Source organism: Poecilia latipinna, unplaced genomic scaffold, assembly GCF_001443285.1.
Source record: "Poecilia latipinna isolate Pla-1442-1.1 unplaced genomic scaffold, P_latipinna-1.0 Scaffold1007, whole genome shotgun sequence".
NCBI classification, from domain to species: domain Eukaryota; kingdom Metazoa; phylum Chordata; class Actinopteri; order Cyprinodontiformes; family Poeciliidae; genus Poecilia; species Poecilia latipinna.
Genome location: NW_015113623.1, coordinates 167,454 through 191,382, shown reverse-complemented (window position 1 = coordinate 191,382; position 23,929 = coordinate 167,454). Strand labels below are relative to the sequence as shown.

The 23,929-nt window shown below is 43.1% G+C and overlaps 1 protein-coding gene across 4 annotated transcripts in view; it reads left to right on the top strand.

Moving 5' to 3' along the window:
- raraa (retinoic acid receptor, alpha a) overlaps nucleotides 1-23,705 on the top strand; it is a 203,034-nt gene extending 179,329 nt beyond the window's left edge. For all 4 annotated transcript variants that reach the window (XM_015050712.1, XM_015050710.1, XM_015050711.1 and 1 more), the window contains 7 exons: nucleotides 5,550-5,698; nucleotides 10,774-10,915; nucleotides 19,454-19,614; nucleotides 19,749-19,925; nucleotides 20,031-20,235; nucleotides 21,014-21,172; nucleotides 21,653-23,705. In XM_015050712.1, the coding sequence (XP_014906198.1) occupies nucleotides 5,550-5,698; nucleotides 10,774-10,915; nucleotides 19,454-19,614; nucleotides 19,749-19,925; nucleotides 20,031-20,235; nucleotides 21,014-21,172; nucleotides 21,653-21,849 (1,190 nt within the window). In that variant the 3' untranslated portion in view covers nucleotides 21,850-23,705. The remainder of the gene's footprint in view (nucleotides 1-5,549; nucleotides 5,699-10,773; nucleotides 10,916-19,453; nucleotides 19,615-19,748; nucleotides 19,926-20,030; nucleotides 20,236-21,013; nucleotides 21,173-21,652) is intronic.
- Nucleotides 23,706-23,929: the final 224 nt, after the last annotated feature.

Sequence of the window (23,929 nt, the reverse complement as noted above, 5' to 3'; positions counted from 1 at the left end):
GCTGCGCCGGGCTGAGACAGTCCAGTGTCTGGAGGCTTGATAATAGCCAGTGGGCTCCAGTGTCTGTGTGGTTCTCTGCCTTTGAAGTGGTGATGTTAGCCAGACCATCTTCTGTCAGGATTACGGCTCTGAGTAGTTCATCATCTGAACAGATTTCATTTCAGCCTGGTGGTGCTTATTTCTCTGTTTAAGTCTAGCCCGGCGCTAATTGCCGGCGTGGCTTCAGCCTGAGCGCACTCGCTGCTCTTTATGTACGCAGAGCAAGCTTAAACAGCAGCACTGGACAACACTCTAACTTGAACCTAATTAAATCACTGATACTTTGGCTCTGTAGTGTGAGAGCAGCTCAGAACATGAGCTGTTAAGACATGTGGGTGCAGATGAATTCCACGCCATCGTGTCCAGCTCACGGTAAAATCACAAAAACCAGGCTTAAGTATCGGCCCTGATGCTGAAAACAATCAATCTATAAGGACAGATCTACTCAGTCTAACTCTATGCTTTGTGCCGAGTGATGTCATGCTTTATTATTTATTTTACATATTTAAAATTCCTTTGTGAATCATTTGAAAAAAGTTCTGTTGCAGTTTATTTTTTACATGTTTTTTTGTTTTAAAAGGTTTTGTTGGCTCTAATGGCCTTTATTTGAACGTAGTTTGACAGGAAATAGGGTAATGAGACAGGGGGAAGACATGCGGCAAATGTCACCAGGCTGGGAATCGACCCTACGCCCACCAGCATGAGGACTAAGGCCTCAATACATGGGTTGTGTTTTGCCCCTGCGCCACCACATCACCCCCTATTTTTTACATGTTTGACCAAAGCAGTCAACCAGTTTATTTATTTTACATTTGGATGTTCTACTCCTACTTGCTCTTACTGAACAAAATTAAAGTTGTTGTTTCATGTTTGACTTTACTAAACCTCTGATATCGATATCAGAAGTGAAAACAGTGGATCCCTAGTATAAAATAACACGTCCTTAATTCAGCTGCCATATGGAACCTCTTATTTTGCAGCTTTTTATACTTTTTAACCAGTGTGTCTGCTCGACAATTAGAGCTATTGTGGCTCGCTAACTCAACTTTTACAGTTCCAAGACAGATGGCTGAGGCTTCTTTAGTTTCCACACCATAACATGATGTAAAAGTGAAGGGCCAACTTTACCAGATTTTATTGACTCTGCTATTAAAGTGTGCAAAAAGCCTTAAAATAAGTGTTTGTTTTATTTGGTGGTGACATGAACTTATGCTGCTCTCCAACAGTCCTACCTTGTTTGTCACAGTTCAGGTTGTTTTTTTATGTTTAAGTTCCTTTATGTTTAAGAGCTGAACTTGCATTTTTATGCCATTATTGATATTGTCACCTTCCTGAAATAATGGCTCAAGTCATTTTTTACTAAGTGATTTTGGCAGGAAAAAAAGCCACTACCTCTTTTTTTTTGCAAAAACATGATTAGGAAAGTGAAAACATGTTACTTGAAAACGGCATCAAAAGAACAATATTATTATTAATCGCCATACTCACTGGTAGAATGTATCATCCACCAAATCTCTTGTGACAGGCCTAATTGTTTTTACTATTTTGAATGTCAGAGACAAGCCAGCCTCTGAATCACAGCATATTTGAATGCCAGAGAAGCAGGAAGAGATTGATTACCAACAATGGTCCTGGAAACCATTGTTGGTTGAAAGGAAGGCATAAATTTAAAAATAGCTTCAGTTTGAATTAGTTTGTAGGAATTTCTTGAGGAGCCATTAATGCATTTAAATGTACTTAAATCAAAAAGTTGGATTCTTAAAAAAAAAAATTAAGTCCAGTGAATGAATTAATTTTAAGGATTTTTGTGGGGTAGGGTTAGCAGCCGCACCACATATGGATGCTATCAATCCTCAGCCGTCCAGAGTTTGATTCCCAGCTCTGACCTTTACTGCATGTCTTCCTACCTTCTTTCTCTGCCCACAAATAAATACCACCGCAGGGTTTACTCCATAAAACCTGCTAAGCCCGGTGGCAGGGGGCGCTAGGGGCAGTGATCCAGCAGCAGCAAAAATTTTGATGTGCACGAACACGCATCATAATTTTGAGACAATAGCATGTTAGTCCAAAGGGCAGGTGCGTAGACAGCTCCCCCAGTTTAATGAGTCAACTATAAACATAGCTTAATCTGTCTTTACTGTCACTCTTACTGGTGCTTTGAAAAGACAAACGATCCTCAGCCTGGTCGGGAGGAAAGTAAAGCCTGTTGGCCTGCCAGGCCTGTAGTCCACTGGGGAAAATCCTGTCACTAGTACATTTTATTTCTAAAAAGAAATAAATATTTTTTAGGCTTTTTTCCATATGTTTAATAAATATTGTGCTGTCAGACGCTTGCAGTCGGATATGAGACATGACATCATCCAATCAGTCTGGTTTCAAGTCTGTTCTTACTGGTTGCGCCTGATTGTTGTTGTGCTGTTTATTCCCACCGCTGGGACTGGTTTGACAACATGCCAGCCGGCACGCTTTAACCCCGCCTCTGCTTTGATTAATGGTTTATGGTTCACCTTCCTACCAAGAGTCCTCAGCTCCATCATACGGCCATAAGAACCGTCACTCACGACCCACAGTGAGGCATTCTTATGGACACAGGAGACATATTTTCCACTGTGTTTGTGCTGTAGGGAATCTGCATTTCCAGAGGTCGAAGTAAGCTCCTCAGGCAAATCTGAGTCACTTCTTTCAGTTTCTCTGCGTCCGATTTCTTTTTCACTCTGCAAATGGCACAATAGTCGGGCTTGTGCGCCGCTTGGTGCTGATCAGAGTTTGGGCTGGCGAGGGCAGCCAGTGGCCTAAGTAGCCCTGTCCTCGCCGCTCAGCCTCTGTGTTTCTGTCCACAGGCTCGCCATTGTTTTTGCTCCATGCCTCGGCTTGACAGGCCTCCAGAAGCCAGCCATTGTATTTAATTACAGGTCGTCGGCCCCCTCACAGACTCTTGTCCTTGTGTCCTAGATTTCCATGGGTGCTCTCATTAAGAGAGTGTACATTCAGTGTGTGTTTGAGAGAGAGAGAGAAAAATAATCACTTCCTTAATTGTCCTGTGAAAGCCTATACATCTGAGATTTTAGCGTAAATGTCTCCTGCTCTTCAGGATATGTTTTGTTGTTTTTCTTCAGTATTCATGCCCATGAAGCACCTAAAAGCACCACGCCGTAATGAGCCTCCATCAAGCATGGCGGGATAGCGAAGAGAACTGAATGGATTTCTGATGATGAGAAAATTTGCCACGTTATGTAAGCGCTGTCCTGTTTAAGCTTAATTTGCTTGACGTGAGCGTAGTGACTGTGTCGCCCAGCGGCATGGGCCACAGCGGCTCCCAATGACCCCTGCGTCAACGGCGAAGCTTCCCTCGCTGCCCCTCCATCTCGTGTCGGCTTCACTTAAAACTCTGCTACTCTGCTTTGTTCTGGAGACATTGCAGACGTTTCTCATCGTCTTTTTTTGTGCTTCTGGTAAAAAAAAAAAAAAAAATGTTTCGCTGTGTGCTAACAGAAGGACTCTTTCACCTACATCTTGGCCTTTTTGTTTGGCTCCTCTCCACTTTCTGACTGGAGAAACTTGTATTGATTTTTCCCTTTACCCCCAGCTGCTATCTGCAGCCTGTGGAAAGTGGTACAGAATGTCTGGATCTTTCAGTGTTTAAACCCGACGCCACAGTGAGACCCGTTTTGTTTCAGAGTGTTTTCAGAAGAAGACACCGAGCGCAAAACTTCCTCCTTCATGAAATGTAACCATAATCTGAGTGGCGTCAGATTTTAGCAGTTGTGGGATTTCTCTTTTGTCTTTGGCAGCCATTTCTCCTGCTTCTAGCACAAGACTCACGTTTATCTTGGTTGTGTTTACCTAGAATGCTCTGAGCTATAGTCCACTTTCTGCTTCAGGAGCGGTCTCTGGTTCGCTTGGCGTTCACATTTATCATTTGAACCTTACCAGAGTTCACTTCAGTCGAACCCAGACTTAGGTTTGTAAACTTAAAATGCACATCGGACTTCAGTTGCTCATTTTATGTGCGATTTTCTAATATAACAGGTTGGAATTTTCTCCTTTCTTTCTGTGATAGAGTTCGGTTCTGCAATAAGATATCAGTTCATTTTTACACCCCTTTACCATTCCGTCTTTAGTTGGCATCCCTCACTGATGTTGAAATGAAATATGGAGCTTCCTGTAGTTGGGCTTAACTGTACCGACACCAGAAACCCACTTGGACCTGCTTGATGTGTTTCAGATAACAGACTGCGAACAGGCATCTTACTGTGACTCCAGCTCTCGCCATAGGGCACTTTATCGTATCCCTCTCCCTCTTTCTCGTCTCACTTTTTTCTAGTAAAAACAACGTTTCTGCTGCATGAACATATTATTGTTTTTAGAAGCTGTAATTCTTCCTTTTGAATTTCTTCATCTGGAGCATGATGAAGAAATTCATCATGCAGCAGATGAATTACCTCTTTAAACTAATTGTTGCTGGCAGCGAAGGGAATAAAGGAAGTAAATCTTTAGAGCTCCTGTAGACAAAGCCAGCACAGACATGTTAGAGTTTCAAAAGCTGCATAAAAACAAATGTTGTTATGAAGCCACTTGGCAGAGCTGCACTATTTTAAAGTGTTCAAAGCATCCAGATCTTAGCTGGTTTCACCCCCCCGCCCGCTTTCACCTGACCAGAGCTGACTCGGCATCAGCACTCACCAAAGCAGGATTATAGACTTATTTGGTCAAGGGTTGGCCGTCTGTTGTGTGAATGCAGATTTTATAATTGATTTAAGAGCAGTGTTTTGTAACACACTCGCTATTGAGGTCAAAGTTCAACACTTATTACATGAAGACGGGTTTTGTCCTCCGTAATCCCAGCGCCACATGTTGTTTGCTTGATCGGTGTAACCTTGACAGTCACCAAGATGGTTTCTGTTGCACCTGCCGCGCGCGGCGCCGGGGCCCCAATAAAGCAGCACAGCCTCGCAGCGCGCCCTGCTTGTTTTGAACAAGTCCGTTGCGGCCTGCGATCGATCCTGCGGTCAATCCAAACACGCACGCTTTAGAGAAACGCTGAATTTTTAAAACGGAGGCAGAACTCCAGGTCTTGTATCAGACAAAGCCAGACTTTGAACCTCTCTGCCGGTGTGGCCGCCTCGTGCTGCTCTCATACACGCAGAGTGAGCTCTGAGTGAGATTTCTGCAGTGATTCCAGTCGTCGCTGGTTTGATAAGAGACATTTTCCTGCTGAAAACACCTGATAAGAAGCTCGTCTTTGACTTTAAAGCTGCTTTTCCAATGCATACCAACAAGTTAGCCTTTTGGTGATTTGTATTGGACGTAGCTAAGCATATCTGTTTGTAGGAGGAGGGGAAAAAAGGGGGATTGCTTAAGATCTGCGTCTGGGTGTGCGCTCGCGAGATTGTGTTTATCCCCGCTCGTATCGATTAACGCCGAACGTCTGTCAGCGCCGGCCTGATAGTGTTTGCTAACCCCGCTCTCATAGCTCTTGCTCTCTTTTTTCTCCTCTCTCTTCTCCGCAGCAATAGAGACCCAGAGCACCAGTTCAGAAGAGATAGTGCCAAGCCCACCCTCGCCTCCCCCGCCGCCCCGCGTCTACAAGCCCTGCTTTGTGTGCCAGGACAAGTCCTCAGGGTACCACTATGGTGTCAGCGCCTGTGAAGGCTGCAAGGTAAGACTTCCCCCGGCCTTCCTCTGAATCTGCCAAGCAAGCAAGATTTTCAGCAATCTCACAGCCTTTGTGTGATTTGCACCACAAAAAAAGCGAAGGGGGGGAAAAAACCCCTCCTCTTTACCGTTTTCAGGCCACATTGTCACATCTTTTTGAGATTTTTCAGTATTAGATGCTAGAATCTGATTGAGAATCATAAGTTGGGAGTTTTTCTTAAATCTAACTTGCATTATCGTCAGTGGGACTTGTCCCATCACTCCTACATTATACGACAAGATCTCTCCTGTGATGGGTGCTCCTCTTATCACACGGTGTATGAAATGACATCTGTGCAGGATTTCAGATATCGGTGCCGCTGACATGTCCAAACCAGGGCTGCCTGTTATCAATGCCGCCCTGTTGCACAGGTGTTGAAGAGGCTGCGTAACCCTCGTCTGCTCCCTTATCAGCTGATAGTTGCTGTGGGTGCATACATGTTCTCCTGCTGGAGGTGAACACACAGTATGTTTATCTAGCCGACTCCCTGGCAATGCAGGCTGGTAGTTTAACATAGGATGAGACGGGGGTGTCCTTTTACTTTAAATGTATTCACATAAAGAGTTGCACTGGTCTGAGTTGAGATTTTGAGCAGGCAAAACTGATTTAACTGAGTTTTATTATTTTAAAACATCGTCTGTAGCAGATCTGTCTTTCTCCTGCTTGGAAATGTTGGGTAGAAAGTCTTGAAAACTGCAAAAGTGTAGTGATGGTCTGGATGAATGGCTGGCATCTCTGTGGAAAATAGTTTCTGCAGGAACTTGCTGGTAAAAAGTGTTTGTTTTATAGATTTTCATATCCAGTCCTAAATTCTTGTTAACTCCTGAAAAGCTTCTCTTCCCTCAAACTATCCTTTTTCCTCAGAGAAATAAAACCCAAACGTTTGTTAGTAACGACCATCATCTGCGTCGTGAAAGAAAACACATATTCAATATTTGGCTGGAGAACGCCAAACTTTAGAAGTCGACTAAAATCCATCATCAAAGCTGCGTTTGAAGGTGATGAAGCCGGGTAAACACCGGAGACAGCTGCCAGAGCCGGGCAGCGCCAACATCTCTGGATCTAATTCCACTGAACTTACCTGGATTTTTCTAAAAAGAAAATTCCGAAAAATTCTTGCGTATTGTTTACCGAAACAATGATTTCTGAGTTTCCAAAAGCGGGTCACTGGGTCACAAGGCTGTAGAAACTGAAAATGCTCCAATTTCCGTCACCAGCCAGTTTCTCTTGAACACTGCAGAAAGTCTTTGTTATGAGAAATGATCCGAATAGCCCAGTTAACCAAGGAGTTTGTCACATAAATGCTTTTTACATAAAATAAAAAAAAATTAAAAAGGAGCTAAAAATCAGCCTGTTCTGTTACTGATACAGGACTTTGTAAAACCAAAGTCTTGATGCACCATGGAGCTGTATTATAGGTCCTGTACATTACTGGGTTCATTATTTTTCCAAACACTTTGTCCTGTAACATTTACTTCCTGCTGGGGTCATGTGACCTGATCTGATCTGAGCAGACCTGAATAATGAGTCGTTCAGTTTGGGAGTTTACTGCAGAATGCTCTCCAAAACAAACAACTGGTTCCCCTCTAATTATCACCAAGACAAATCTGGAATAGTTTTTTTTTTACCTTAACAAAAAGGTTTCCAGTAATCAGACTGATTGAAATAATACATATAATAGTTTATTAGGCTGTTCCTAAACCAGTGCTCCTCTAAGTACATTTTTGCTCCTTTTGTTTATTCCTTACTCTGTTAGTACTGCTCGGTGGTACAACTCTTCAAATTCAGTTTCTGGTTTAATTGATTTTTTTTCTCGTCTTTTTTTCTTTGAAAGAAATTACAAATGGCCAAATTATTTTTCAAAAACTGGCTTTTATTTCAGCCATTCCTTCTGTTAGTTGACCTGAATTCAGAACCAGATCATTTGAAACTGTAAATAAAACAAGATGGCAGCTCCAGGTGGATTGACATGACCTGAAGTATAGAAACCCAATGAGTGCATTGTTGGAAAAAGTATCTTAATTTTCCTAAAGCTAAATCTTCCTGTTACTGTATTGGTTTAAAAGCTGATAAACAGAAGGAAGCAGAGCCAAGTCTGACCTGTAGTCTCTACACTAGTTGTTAGTGGTGACCTGTGTGTGTGGGGTCGTGACTGAGGCTTTAGTGGGTCACTCCCACCACAAAGCCTCATCCAACCTCCGCCGTGCGTTCCCACCTATGAGCCCACTCCATATCTGCAGTGCTAATTTGAGAAGTTTGGGGAGGTTGGGGCGTATCTCTGACTTCAGAGGAGATGTCTTGGTATAGGATGTTCAATAATTCAACACTACAGGCAACCAGGAGAATGTATATAGTGTCTCATTTGAGACTGGGGTAAGTTGAGGGTTAGCAGCATCAGCTTCGCTGCAGCATGCCAAACTACAAAGGCATGTCCTGGGGGCTGCAGCGAACTGGGGAAACGAACAGGGGGGTTGGTGGGATGGGGTGTGTGTGTGTGTGTGTGTGTGTGTGTAGGGGGGGGTGCATGTCGAGCTCTGCTGCTTGGGAGACAGCTCTTTCATTTGTTGTTAAAGAAGTTCCACCGCCCGCACATACTTACCAGGAATGCACTTTTTTTTTCTTTTTTTTTGCCTGCAGATATTAACACTTAGCGTTAAATATGCATAGCCACCTCTTCGTGTTTATGTTTCTATCTTGGAGGCACGGCAGTGCGGAGAAGTTTGCGGTATCCAGCGCCATCAGACCCCCCCCCCCCCCACCTCGACAGCCGCTCTGCAGCTCCGGTTTGCTGCAACTTTTCGGATGTAATAAAAACGAACGCCCTCTACGTCCGCGGTGCCTCGGTCAGCTGCCCTGTAGCAGGGTGGAGGGTACTGTCATGGGCTCAGGAAGCTTTCCACAGGCACACTCTCAGTAGGAAGCTGGGTTAATCTGGGAGCAGCGTGAAAGTCGCAATTCCTCCACTTCCCACTTAATGACACAGAGGCACGGTGCATACATAACGTCTCCTAACGCCGACGAGACGAGAAGCACATGACGAACGGAACCTTCAATGTGTTGTTGCCACCCCCCATCTCTTCCCCTGCACTTCTCGCAGCTCTCATCTCCTCCGATCTCTGCAGGGCAGCTGACAGGCCCGCTGAGGGCTCTTGTCGCCGGTTGGATTAAGCGCTGATACAAAAAGAGGCTTAAAGGCCGTAGGAAGCAATGACTCCAAAAAGGAGGAGGAGGCTCTAGTGTGAGGGGGGAGGGAGCGCCGCCCAATCAGAAGATGCTCTGAGGGGCCACCTGCGCCTCGTGTGGTCGGGAGGGAGCGGGTCAATCCCCTCGTGACATCCAGGTCAGGGTCAGGACTCTATCGGATCAAAGAGGAGACAGAAACGCGCACACAAAGACCAGCAGACTAATCCCGCCGCAAATAAAATGAAAACTACAAACCTTGTTGTCCTTCGCCGTGTTATCTGCCCAGACTCTCTCATCTGTAGTCCTGAGGAGACGCTGCTGCACAGCTGTTTCCGCACTTTAACTAACCCAAAGAAACCCGTGGAATAACTCGGAGCAGAACATATTTGTTTGAAAATCGGACCTAATGAGCCGATAATGAGCTGTCCGATGGCACCGTCTTGTTCAGTGGGATGAGAAACGGGACACAAAGTGCACGTTTCCTCTTTTTTTAGCTGATCCGAGGCCCGGCTCACTTCCACTCTGCGGTGGCGGACTGAAGATGTGAGAGGAAGACTGGTGATCTGAGCAGGGAGGACAAATTGCGGGCTTATGTCTACCAGCCATCTGTCGGCTAGCACGCCTAATCCAGCAGCATCGGATGGGGCTCGCAACTCCCCCCTACCCCACCAACAAAACATCAATCCTGACACTGACCTGTATTGCATCCATCCACAGCCTCTGCTTCTTTTGCACCAGTTGTTGCCTGGTTTGCATTAACCTTTTCTTTCTTTAGCAACACTAAATCATCATTCGGTATTGAGGATTGCTCAGCTTATTAACTCAACTGTTTATTTGTTGCAGAAATCAACATTTAACGTTTGCTTAATGGCTTGAACTTCATATCCGTGATTATTCTGGCTGGTCTGAAGGTTTTTAGGATCAGACGGATAACGGAATGCTAATGCTAACACCACAGTTTCACATAAAAGATTCACTGATCTGGCATTTCATGACTGATAAAAAAATTCCAGTTTTCTTTAAGGCCTGACCTGCTGCTAACTCTGGTTTTTATACAGTACTGAACACAGCACTGAAAGGAGAAAAAATATGCTGTTTGTTGGATAGGAGTCATTTTAAATCTGATAAAAGAAAACAGCAGAAATTAGAAGATTGTAGCATTTTTTCACTAAAGCTTATGTCCCTTTTCTCGTTATTTGTTTCATTTTAACACAAAGTGCATCAGAGTACATGATCTTGGTTGATGCGCTGAGAAACTGATGTTTAAACTGATAAAATTTTTCAGTAATTTCAGTATTTCGGCATTAGCCAATTATTTAGTGAATCATTGGCTTCAAGACTTAGTGACATTTCAAATAAAAACAAAAAAGAAACTGATTTTGTTCCACACATGTGGAACTGAAGACAATCGCTCTCACCTAGCGCTTGCAGTTTGATGTAACTGACTGGGCCTGTGAACAGTCAGGTTCTCTGACTGGTTCTGAAGGCCGATCGGTTCTGCTGAGCTGCCGTTTCCTGACGTGCTAGCATATATGGAGCACGCCACATGTCACAGATCAACCCTCTTATGGACTTAACTCTGTGATGGTTTTGTCTCTTTTAACCACAGCTTTAAAGTACAAGGCCATTCTCCATTTGGGTCACGGGTTCAATTTCACTTATTGCTAGGTGTTTTGTAGTCGTGAGGATGAACGTTTCATGGCGACTGCGGGGAAACGCTTGGAGACGGTTTGGCAGGACGTCAACCGTCACATAGAGAAAATGGAAACGGAACAGTCAGAAGCAGTGTTTTTAGAAAAGAAGTCGCCCCGATTGCTGGTTTTATCCTGTTCTCCCTGTGTGTTTCTGTCCTGTAGGGATTCTTTCGGAGAAGCATCCAGAAGAACATGGTGTACACTTGTCACCGGGAGAAGAACTGCATCATCAACAAAGTCACTCGCAATCGCTGCCAGTACTGTCGGTTACAGAAGTGCCTGGAAGTTGGGATGTCTAAGGAGTGTAAGTAGAAACCCGTCGTTTCCGCAAATCCCTTGCTGCCAGGCCAGAGCAGGAGATCTCATCATGGCTGTTTTAATCCTGCAGTGTGTCACGGCTGCACAAAATGTTACATGGCCTCAGCTCACAGTGTCGCGTAAGCAGTGTTCGGTGCTTGCACGCATCAGCTTTGACTGAGATTCAGGTGTGAATGCTGATGCTTCATTTAGAGATTAGTATCTCTTACTTCAGGCAGATGATCAGCTGCACTAGAATAATGCTCCTGGTGCATAAATGGCTTTAGATTTCAGGATGAACAAAACAGGCTTCCTATGAAGATTAAGAATCTCCTTATTATCTCATTTATAAGGAGATTCTTAATGGTTTTTAAGACTTGTTCACTGGATCCATACATCCATCCGTTCATTGCTTTGATTACTCATCCCTCCATCCATACCTTCATTTCATTACACTGGTGAACAGCCAAAACATTGGGGTTTTTGCAACTGTTTTAGGGTCATATTGATGAGCTGAATCCAAAAATCACGTTGGTTTTGCTCAACCAGGACAACTTTCTGAACTATGGAGCAACATGAGCATCAAAATTCATGACTTGTTCTCACATATGGATTGGTTTCCTGAGAATCTGATCAATGAGTGACGAGGAGAAGGAGAGATTCCATCAGGACAGAAAAGAGACGGAGAATTTTACACAATGAAGATGTAATGTTCAATTCACATGAACTTCAGTGTTTATGATTAAATTTAAAGAAGTCCAAGTTTGTAACATTTAATTAATACACTCTGTTAGCAAACAATTTTTTTCTCCTAAAACCTTTTTTGGATGAGAAATATGAACAGAAATGAACTGATAATGTCACAAACATGTTATCAATTTAGTCAGAAGATCAGATTTCTCTAAATCAAATTAGAATAAAAACCTGACCTGATTGAGAAAAATGGATGTTATTTTTGGACTCAGCAGTGAAAAATAGTCCTAATTCAGTTAAAAAAATATAGATGACTTCCAAAAAGTATTTTTTTGTAACCCAGTGTCATCCATCCATCCATACTTTAAACATGAGTTAGAAATAAAAACTGTTGACTAGTGTGAACTTCGAAGACCCAAAAAATGAAGGAATCCTGAAACTAATGTTGCTTTGTTGAGGATGATGGACTGGAAAAGGGCAGCCATGTCCACTGAGTGGCAGTGACGGTGTTTGCGTGTCCAGGGTCTGGCAGGCCCCTGTGATGAATTCGTTCTCACCTGCCGAGAGCCAAAGAGCAGGCGTCTGCTCCCATCATGGGGGACGTTCGGTGAACACACACCGCACACCGGCAGCCAGACGGGAAACAGTAATTGGCGGAGGTGTGTACGCTAAGAGTTCGGAGGCCGGTGCCGTGTTCAATCTGGTCACGTGACTCACCCACGGCCCCCGTGCAGTGGCGCACACCCGAACCCCATTTGTTGTAGCAAATACAAGAATCAATAAAAGTCAAATCCAGAAAGTCTCTTCCTGCTTCCTCCACCAGTTCAGACGCATGCAGCCAGCCCGTGCTGCTATCTGCGCCTCACGTCTTTACACAACTATTTACCTCCTGGTTGGGCTGCAGGAAGCGCTCCCTGTGCAGCAGCACTGTGGCTTACAGTAAAACAAGTTATCCTCTGAGCTCCTTACCTTTGAATGGGGCCATTAATCATGCTTACAAGTATCACAGCAGCCTTCTCTATGCATAGCTGCACACTGCATTCAGGCAGTGCTGCAGAGTGGAGCTGGAGAGCCATCTAGTGATGAAAAAGTGGTACAGCAGTAAATAGTTTCCTGAACGGACTCTTGGCTGGGGATTTAAATGTTTTCACTGGTTCGCTGAATAGATTTTTTTTTTGTAATTCTGCAAGCGGTTTGTGGTCGTTTTGTGCAGTGTGGGCAGATCGCTCATCCTCTGGTCAGAGAAAGTGACATTGGTCAGTGAAAGTTGCCAAAAATCCCGGAGGCCGGTGCTGAGGGAGAGGCAGGCCATCTGGGGCCCACAGGGGACTCTGACACCGGCTCGCGCTCATCACAATGCGCCCTCCTGCATAATAACAACGCTCAGGCCACAATTATGCATGCGCAAGGTGACAACACAAGAACGAGTGAACGCGAAGGCATCACTAAGACCAAAACCGCTCTCCTCCGCATAGGAAGTGGACCGGTGAAGGGCGTCTTGGTGACCTTGTGTCGGCTGGCAGACGGTTCCAGGCGACAGCGCCAGGCCTTCTGCCAGGTGGCAATGCCAAACAAGACAGAAGCAGGGGGTGGGGTAAGGGTCCAGGGAGGCACTCAGGGGCTTCAGAGAAAGTGCCTATAATTCTGCTGCCTGGTTAATATTAACATGACTGCATGTGGTAAAGGAAGAGAGCTAATTATGACCTGAAAGGAAGGTTGATCCGTCATAGTTTGCACCCAGCCATGAAAAGAGGGAGTGAGACGTCCACCCATGTTTAGACTGTTCAGGAAACATCAGCTCATTTATCTTTGATCTCAGCCCAGAATGCAGTCTCACACCTCGAGGAACTCCACGTCTCCAGGGGTTTATTAGCTGAAAGGCTGACGTTGCTTTTATCTCAGCCTTTAGTGGATGAAGTAGGTGGGAAGTCCTACAGGGTTCATCTGCTATAAACTTAGCATTGCAGCAGTTTCCCTCAGAAAACCTGCTAATCTGGTAGGGGGCGCTAGGCTAGTCATCCAGCAGCCCGACGTGTTTTTGAGTTTAAAAAGGTTTAAAGTCGACAGGAAATTTGAAAGTATCACTGGGTCATTATGTGCTATGGGAAGACTTTAACAATAGCTTAACAAGATAAATGAGAAGTCTTAAAAAAAAGGCAAATGTAGCAAAAAATAACAAAAATACAATTAAAATAAATATAAGTTCTTTACATTTCAGTTGTTTCGTCCCAATTAAAGTGTCCAAAATCTTTTAATCCTTTGTCACTTTATTTGCTGAAGTTCTTAGCATGTAGAGCAGTAAAGACAGGAAGTGGTTATGAATAAAGACACCTGACCTCGGTCTCCCTATGTGTTCATTGTACAGTGCCATTGTGCTTCCAACTGTTTCATCAAAGAGACTCTTTAATATCACTAGAAACCTTCTAGTATAATGTAAGCATGTATGAACCTTTGTCCTGTGAGCAGTCAGTGTCATCAGGTGGTGTAACACCAGCCTGTCGGAGGGCAGCTGACGTAAAGCAGGTTTTTATTATTATGAATTTAAGTTAAGGACGACATGTTAAGAGAAACTCTATTTTAAACCGTTCTTTACAAAGTCAACAACTTAATGGAGTTGCTATGTGCTCATCCAGGAGGAGTGGGTGCTGCAAGTCAGTGACTCAATGCAGGCTGCTGGGTTTCCTTAAATGGAAAACTTTTCTTTTTAAGCTAATTAGAATAATAAACTTAGTTTGATAACTAGCATCAGTTGGAATGTATGCGTGTGATTGAATTGAGATTAGTTTTTTTTTTTTGTAAAATGCCTCAAGACCACATTAGTTGTGGAATAAACTGAATTGAGTTAGCATCTTCTGTTAGCTAATACTGTGATTAGCAACACTAAGACATCACTCTGTGCGTGTTATCTCAACAGTGCAGACCTTTGTCACTTTAAAATGTTTCATAGATTCTGAAAATAGCCACCTTCCCTCAATAAGTGTCTACATTAAAGGGTGTTGCCATGGAAACCTGGTAGTGATACATATGTAGTTTTGAGCGCATCAGTATCAGTTCCGATAAAGAAAACTAGGCCAACGTTAACTACAGATATTTATTTTTATCTTGTTGCCGTGTGTTTGGGGAGGGGTGGAGGGCTGGTCATGTGGTATTTGTTTGGTCATGTGACCGTGATGTCAGCGCAGGATTATGAGGAAAAAAAGAAAAGCAGAATTCCAGTTGCTCATTTCTGCTGTTTCCTCCTGTAAATCTTTGTGTGTTGGACACGTCTCCCTCAGCTGTGTTAGTTCAACTTCAGAGCGGTCTCTGTCCCCCAGTTACATCACCACCCCTTGTTTGTCAAACTCCCAATATCACCCAGACGGCCACATTTTCCTCCAGGAAGGCTTTACATGATGACAGACAAAGTAATAAAAGTAAAAATAAGATGAAGCCCCGAATGATAGAGAACAGCACCAAGTGAGGATAACATCAGCTGAGGAGGCCAGATGGGGGAGAGAGAGTGGAGGAGGAATATGAGAAGCTGAGGGTGTGTGTGTGGGGGGGGAAGGGGGGGGGGTCATCTCTCTGTGAGCTGCAGGAGCAGGGGGAGAAACATTGACATTTTTATCTTTCCATTGAATTTAATCTGCGTGATGGACGAGCTGCCAGCACTTTAATTTTCCTCACACGAATTATCCCAGTCTGCCTACCTCTGTCTGTTTGTGCTGCACACATACACACACACACGCACGCACGCACCCACACACACACACACACACACATACACACATATATACACACACTCGCAGACGCACACAATACACACATCAGTGCTGAAATCCAGCGCGAGAATGACTGACTGATGTCTCTTCAGTGTTTTCTATGACACTCCAGCTCCTGTAAATCACATAAATGGAATAAAGACGTAAATGTAAACGATTCAGGATGAATGTTGCTCTATTAGCATCCATATTGTCTTAATATATTTTGAAAAGATGCATTTATTGAAGCTGACAACACTCCTGGACACACACACACACACACACACACACACACACACACACACACACACACACACACACACACACACACGTACGTGTAACAGGAAATCAAGACTCATTCATTTGCATGATCCCCAAGCCCAGGCCTCCTCAACACCCCCCAAGTTATTGCATGTGGCAATTCACCATGACAGATCGCCAGTCGCGCCTAATAGTTCTTTAATGACTTCATTAAACTGTGTTGTGCGGCATATGATTGTGCTGCCAATTTGTCAGTGCGGGTAATGTCTGGGCACTGGGGATGCCCCACTTTTATTTGTGAATTAATTGGACATGTGCCGCTGCCCTCCGCCCCTCCCTCCCCCCTGGTGGCAAACACAAGACTGATTCCCAATCAGGCCCACAAGCAGGGCTGGCCCAGATCTGCTGAGCAGCTTAATACACATGTACACAAACCTCCTCCAAAGCTGAGCGCTGTCAGACAGCCTGGACCCTTACTAAGACGTAATTATGTCATAAGCAGAAATGGAAACGGAGGATATTTTTTGTTGTTTTTAATGTGGGGGGAAAAAAGCTACTTCCTCATAAGTGTCGATAAGCCCTGGGAAGGAACACATTAACATGATCACAGCAGGGTCGTCGTCTCACGTTGTGGCAAGCGGTGCTTAGCGGCAACATAATGCAGGATCAGACTTCCAGCCCCCGCCTTCCTGCTTGCCTTAATGTTCTCCCAGGCAGGGAGGCCTGTCTGTGGGCTGATGAATGAGCTGCAGCACAGAGCTGTGCTTTCCTCTCTTTGGCCCCAGTCCACGGCAGACCCGCTATCAAAGACAGAGGCTTCCCAACAGGCCTGGCGCGCCGACCCTCTGTGGTCAAGGTTCGGATCGAGACAAGGAAATTCTGATCTCGGGTCGGGAAGAGGAAACTCCCCCAGGTTTACCATGGCGAGGTGGAGATAAAAGAGCTGATAAGAGGTGGTTGGTTTAAGGTAAAAGAGTGTTTACAAGATTTCTCCTGATCAGGTTCCCTTGGTCACAGATACTGATCAGTTATTTAGGAAAAGCCCTTTACCAATACCAAGACTAAGTAGATGAGGAATACTGTAGATGTTAGCTTCTGTTGCAGTGCTAAGATGCTTTCCATTGTGTGTGTTAATCCACACTAAGGTATATTTGGTATTTGAACTATTAAAATGGGCCGTTAGAGGTGTTTTAGAGAGGCCTCAAGTATTTGCAGATTGTAGCTACTGATGAACAGTGTGGTCACTAACCCATGAATACCTGGGGGTTTATCCAAAAGGGGCAATTCAAAGGGTCACAAGGCACTATTGACCAGGAAAGGACACAAAACCACAGGTCACATTTGTGGAGACAATTTTTGCAACAATTATTGATAATGATGTTTTAACACAGTTTGCTGAACCGCTATGCTAATGCTAGCTGGATAAAACACCAGTTTTGTGTTATGACTATTTGTCTTGTGTGAAAATCTTGTGTAAAAGGTCAGTCTGCTTCTTAATGCTGTAGACCATCTCCATCATTACAAAGGACAAAATGTTTGGGGGAAACCCCAGAATATTTAGGTCAGCAGTATAGTCTACCAAACCACTAGCAAAACTTTCCAAGTCTGGCTTATAAGAAAAGGTCATTAATTCTAAAAATGAATTATGTCATACACCAATAACATATCAGGAGTTGAGTTGTGTCAGCAGCTCTGTTACCAGTCATTTAAAAGGGCCTTCGTCGGGACATCCTTAGCATCCACTAGGTTTATCTCTAGAGGAGAAAGCAAAGCGAGGGAATGACTGGGAAAGTGAGAACATGTTGTAAACCAAGAGAGAGAGAGACGAGGAAAAGAAAAGGCTGGAGGCTCCCCCCCCCGTTATGGGCGCTATAGCCGAGCCCTTTTAAAACCATTACAGGTAGGATATTTGTCATATTATGTTATTACATTAGCTGGGACCCCTAATGAAAGTTGTGGCAATTTGTCAGCCTTATGGATAGCTCCATCCCCCTCTACTATTTATCAACTTGCACCCCATCTCACCCAATGTACACGTACACACACACACACACGTACACACAGCCTAATCAGAGCCAGCGTGGATAGGCTGGGAGATATGGATCGGCCTTGTAATGGGATTCCAATGCTAAACACCCGCCCCGTGTTTTTTGTCATTTGGGGTGATCATGCTCTCAGCCAGATCGCCTAGAGGGAAACAACAGTGGATTATGTCGAGCTTTTTTTTCCTCCTTCTTCTTATTCCCTCTCCTCACACCATTAGCGCAGCCGTTCCTGGATGCAGCTGTCTCACAACATTTGTCTTTCAGCCTCTGATAACAAAAGGAGCCCTTTCTGCCGCCCCGCCGCACACAGTATCACGTCTTTAAGGCCTTTTACTTCTGCTTTCTTTAGCTCCTGTCAGGAGATTTTAATCATGTCTGAATGGATTTAAAGATTTGCATGATATTCAGGAATTCCCTTTGGAGGAAAAAAATTTTTTTTTTGTTTTTTTCAACTGTGTTTTCAAAGATAAATACAGCGGCTTGCAAAAGTCTTCCTACACCTTGGACTGTTTCCATTTTGTCGCAACCACAAACTTCACTTCAATTTTATTGGGTCTGAATGTGATAAACAATCAAAAAGTAACACATAATTGTGAAGTGAAATTAAAAAAAAAAAAAAAAGATATATGGATTTCAAATTTGTTTATAAAATAAAGCCAAGGCATACACAGGGATAAACACACACACACACACACACACACACACATATATATATATATATATATATATATATATATATATATATATATATATTTTTTTTTTATGTGGCATTTGTTTGGCATTTACCCAGATATCAGAGTTTTTAGAAGTCACCTGATTGGTCCACCAGAGTTGGTCAGAACCATGCAGTTCATACAACATGTGGAGGAAGGTGATTGAAATTGAACAAGACCCCAAAGTGAAACAGATTGAGCTTTTTGGTTTGGAAGAATGGGAGGAAAACGTTAGTCTGCTGATGCAGTATTTTTCGAAATGGGGGCCACCAGGAGGCGATAGTGAGACCTCAGAAAACTGGAGGGAACATGAGAAAAAAAATGCAATTGATTTTTCTATTTCATAAAATCTTTATTTTTTTTTTATCGTCATTATAACATCTAAGATAAAACAATTAATTTAAATGTTATTTGACCTGTTCATCTTTCCGATTGGCTACCAGTCAAATTTATCAACTAGCTGTACTCAAGCTAGCTAAGGTAAAAGGCATGAGGCAGCATTTATGCTAAATGAATGCAGCAATCATAAACCCTTTTGATCCTTTATGTCAGGATTTTCTTTTTTAAGGTATAAAATAAGGTGGGAAAAAGTTTTGTGTTGAAAACAAATTCTAAGATTTTTTTTCTCTAGGTGATCAATTGTACTTTTCTCCAAATACAAAGTTGTTAATTTGAAAATACATCAGTAGTATTGTTCTTTAGGGGTTACTTGATGTTACTATATTTGTTTACCTGACTGCCATATTGGATTTACCAAAAATGTTCTTGCACTTGCAGTGAATAGCCAATAGTTGATGATGTATTGTATGACGCACTAGTGACCACTTCAGTGGTCTGTGTGAATTTATAACATAAAAATCCACAGGAAACACAAGAAAATGGCTTTTAGATAGCTGTCCACTGCAATGACCGCTGTATGTTAAAAACCATTCTAACAGTCGATTCCCCCTTAGTCTGCAGCGTTGTCTGAAAGCAGGTCTCTGTCCAGAATCGAATGCTGCTCGGGGAAAAGTTTGTGCTTGCAGCTGTAAACGTGTCCTCCCATATGGGACTCGTTGTCATGTAACCCTTGTGTTTTCTTTGCTCTGTGCAGCGGTGAGGAACGACCGGAACAAGAAGAAGAAGGATGAGAAGAAGCAGGAATGCACAGAGAGCTACGTGCTGAGTCCCGACACGGAGCAGATGATCGACAGGGTTCGCAAGGCGCACCAGGATACTTTCCCCTCTCTCTGCCAGCTGGGCAAATACACTACGGTCAGTGAGTGGAAGTGTATCCATCTGTGTGTCTTGCTTGTGTTATTTCAGCTTTTTTTAAATTTATTTATTTATTTATTTTATTTTTTTTATGTTGTGTAAGCCATTGTCTGACCTGCTAATGATCTTCACAGACTAACAGCTCAGAAAGGCGCGTGTCTTTGGACATAGACCTGTGGGACAAGTTCAGCGAACTGTCCACCAAGTGCATCATAAAGACGGTGGAGTTCGCGAAGCAGCTGCCGGGCTTCACAACGCTCACCATCGCCGACCAGATCACTCTGCTCAAAGCCGCCTGTCTGGATATTCTGGTACAAATATTTACTCATCTTTCCATCTTGGTTCAGAATTTCACATCAGATTTTAGTTATTTAAATGACTATCTCCTCAAAACTTTTTTTGTTTCTGTTTTCCAGATACTACGCATCTGTACACGTTACACACCAGAGCAAGACACCATGACCTTCTCAGACGGCCTCACGCTAAACCGAACCCAGATGCACAACGCCGGCTTCGGTCCCCTCACTGACCTGGTGTTTGCCTTCGCCAACCAGCTCCTGCCTCTGGAGATGGACGACGCAGAAACGGGGCTTCTTAGCGCTATCTGCCTGCTGTGTGGAGGTAAAGCCCTATCAGAGCTAATGTTAGATTTGACGCATATTTCTTTTAGCCCTCCAGCTCAACAGCATAGTTTGTACTTTCTTCAAAAACCTGATGTATGAAATTCTCTGCCTCCCTCTAGTGGAGTATTTAAGTAGTACAGCTGGCAAGAATCTGAGATCAATTTCTGTGTAAAAATACAAAATTAATAGAAAAATCATTTGTATAGTTGTGGAAAAGTGTGGCATAAAAATGTATGACGTTGGGTGTGCTGTGGTGGCGCAGGGGTTAAGCACAACCCACATATGGAGGCCTTAGTCCTCGACACGGCTGGCGCTAGTTCGATTGCCGGCCTGGTGACCTTTGCTGCATGTCTTCCCCTTTTCTCATTAGCCACTTTCCTGTCAATTAACTATCAAATAAAGTCCACTAGAACCAATAAAACCTTTTAAAAAAATAAATGTATGACATTGGTTAGAATTAAAATGCAGTTTGACACATCACTATAAATCCATAAATGTTTAATGCAACAACTATGACACACCAAAAATTGAAAATTGGAGAAATCTTAATGATGCTTTCTGTTGTGATTATTTCTTGTTTCTGGCTTTGACAAAAAAAAAACAAAAAAAACATCCAAAATCACTTTTATTCTAGCTACTGAAAATTTTTTTCAAGTTTTAATGGATGTTTTTTTTTTCTCTGATTAGCAAAGAGACACAACAGTAGTTGAGGATTATTATCTCATTTTTTTGGAGCTTTATGTCTCTTTTTTCCTTTTTTCTTTCTTTTTTTGTAGATCGGCAAGATTTAGAAGAAGCAGATAAAGTGGACATCCTGCAGGAGCCCCTGCTGGAGGCCCTGAAGATTTATGTACGGAAGAGGAGGCCCCACAAACCTCACATGTTCCCCAAGATGCTGATGAAGATTACTGATCTGAGGAGCATCAGTGCTAAAGGTCTGTTGTTCCTCACATGTAGAAACATCTCATCTTCACGTCTGTCATATTTAGCTTTCAACTGCTTTGGTTTTGCTTGGAAATTAAGGATGTCACTATTAGGATTTCGTTCAGACAGACTGAAGGCTTACTGTTAAAGACAAAAATTGAGCAGAAATTAACTTGTGGTCGTAAAAAATGCCTTAAAAGTTGGTTGACGCTAATGGTAACTAGCTGATAGCTAACTAGCTTTTTTTGCATCTATCATGGAAATTTATCACCAGTTGGCTGAATGAAGTTCGTACTTCTCTGTGGAGGTACAGGTCTTAAATTCCACACACATTAGCCTTAAAAAGAGTCTTTAAAAGTCTTAAATCTGAGAAGGTGAAACCTGTAAAAGAGCAGGTGACTGGAATTGAGATTTTTGGTACTGATCATAAAAAAAACACAAAAAAACCCAAGAATAAATAAATGGACTTTGTGCGTCCATCATGTCTGCAGGAGCGGAGCGCGTCATCACACTGAAGATGGAGATCCCTGGATCCATGCCGCCTCTCATCCAGGAGATGCTGGAGAACTCTGAGGGCCTGGAGAGCGGCGCCGCAGGCAGCAGGCCCAGCGGCGCCCCCCCAGGCAGCTGCAGCCCCAGCCTGTCCCCCAGCTCGGCCCAAAGCAGTCCAGCCACACAGTCACCATAGAGACGGCTCCCTCGTTTTCATCATTTTTTTCTCTTCATGTCGTCTCCCAACAGAAAGGAGGGGGGAGGGGCAAAGGAAGGTGGGCTTCGATCCTAACTGCTGATCACAGGAGACTGGCGGAGACGCCTCCTTCTTTCCACCACACCCCCATCCTCCCACCACCCGACACAAGTCCACATCTCCTGATCTGCTTGCTGTCACTGTGGAACACTGCTCGGACAGGAGGGGGGAGGCGTGGGGGGTTGAGCCTGGGACGGACCGGACCGGACCGGGACGAGAGTTGAACCCCGTAAACACCGACTCCTCCTCCTTTTCCTCCACCTTCCTCAGAGTCACAGACGTTAACAAGTCCGGATGCAGTGACCTGTTCTGAATGAGTGAGAGCAGCACAACGGGACGAAGACATGGACATGGACATGGACATGGACGGAGGCTGACTTGACAAACACCAGACACTTTGTTGTTGTTTCTCTGAGGCAGACTACAACGTTGAAGACCCCACTCCTCAAAAGACTCTGGGTCTTTCCTCTGTTTTTTTTTTTTTCTTTTCTTTTGTGTTTCATTTTCAAACAAAAAAACAACCAGATTTTGTACAAAAGATATATAAATATATATAGAAGAGTTAAGGAACTATGGTGCTTGGCGTGTCCGGGAGCGAACGGCGGGCTGACACCAGGACGAGTTTACCGCGCTGAGATTAGAACTTGTACTCCTTCACTGTTTGAATCTTTTTCATACCTATCAAAGAATAATGAGAGACGTTTCCGTTTCACGTTTGTATATTATTCTTAATAACAAGAAGATAAACAACAAAAAAAAAGACGTTGACATTTCTCTGGAGTCGTACACAAACACAGAAACGTGCACAAGAAAACGATGAATATCAGCTACTATTCCAGGTTGGATTTGTTTTCCCTTTAATCTAATCTCTTTTTTTTCTGTTCTGTTTTCTTCCCTAGAGAATGAAAAAAAAACTGATTGTATGAACTTGGTTGTATGATATTGTCACAGGTCCTTTCAAGAAATCAAATTAATGAAGAGTCATTATTAAGGTGTATTTTAAGTGGCTTTGAGTTTGTGTATATAAGCTGTATTCATTTCTTTAAAACTATGAAGAGTTTTAGGCCTCACATGATTTTTTTTTATTTCTCTTTTTTGTTTTGTTCTAGTTTTTGTGATTCAAGAAAATACATTTTTGAGCACATTTTACAGAAGGAAGTTGTTTTCATGCTTTGTGTCCTACTGGAGCGTGTTGGACGAGCCCTTCACCCGTCGCTGTTCACACACTATTTAAACATCTGCCCTTCCATTCTGCAGCTGTGTGTTTTCATGGTGTGCAGACTGATAACGAGGCATGGGCCGGTGTGACGTTATCACCGTCTTGAACTGAGAAATGCCACCACAAAAACGTTTGTGTGAACAAGTCAAAAAAAAAATTTATTTTTGGGGACATTAAAATGAATATGATCACCTTGGTCTGCTTTGTCAGGAATAAAAGTGCATTTTTAATTCAATTTTTAAGAATTAAGTAACATTTATTTATTGGTTAACTTTATTTTGATTCAGTCTTAACATTTACAATAAGTCCCTAAATTTGTCTGTTGTTTTCAAGTAATCAAAATAACTAAGCAGAATATTATGCCTTCAAAATTTATTATAGGCTAATAATCAGTGTCTGCTCTATTAGCTAGCTAGCTTAAAAGTGGAACTCAAAAATATTCATACAGACGGATTTAGATCCCAAATTATTTTTATCCATGTTATTCAAACAGGAAGTGAGGCATTTCTCTACAGATTATAAACGATGTAAAAGCAGCATCAGTTTTTGGGTTTATTTAAATTCTGGCAAAAAAAAATGGCACGTTGAAATTAGCTGTAACCTGGGTAATCAATAGAAAAATCCATCAAACTTCTTATTTAAGCCCTCTTGCCATCACCCTAATCTTTAGCTCCCTCTACAGATTCTCTGTCAGATCAGAATGTGAATATTGCTTCCAGTCAGCAGAAACATGTTGGTAATTTAAATGAAAAAACAACACAAACTACCAGGGATGTGAGTCATTTTAGGCTTAACTCCAGT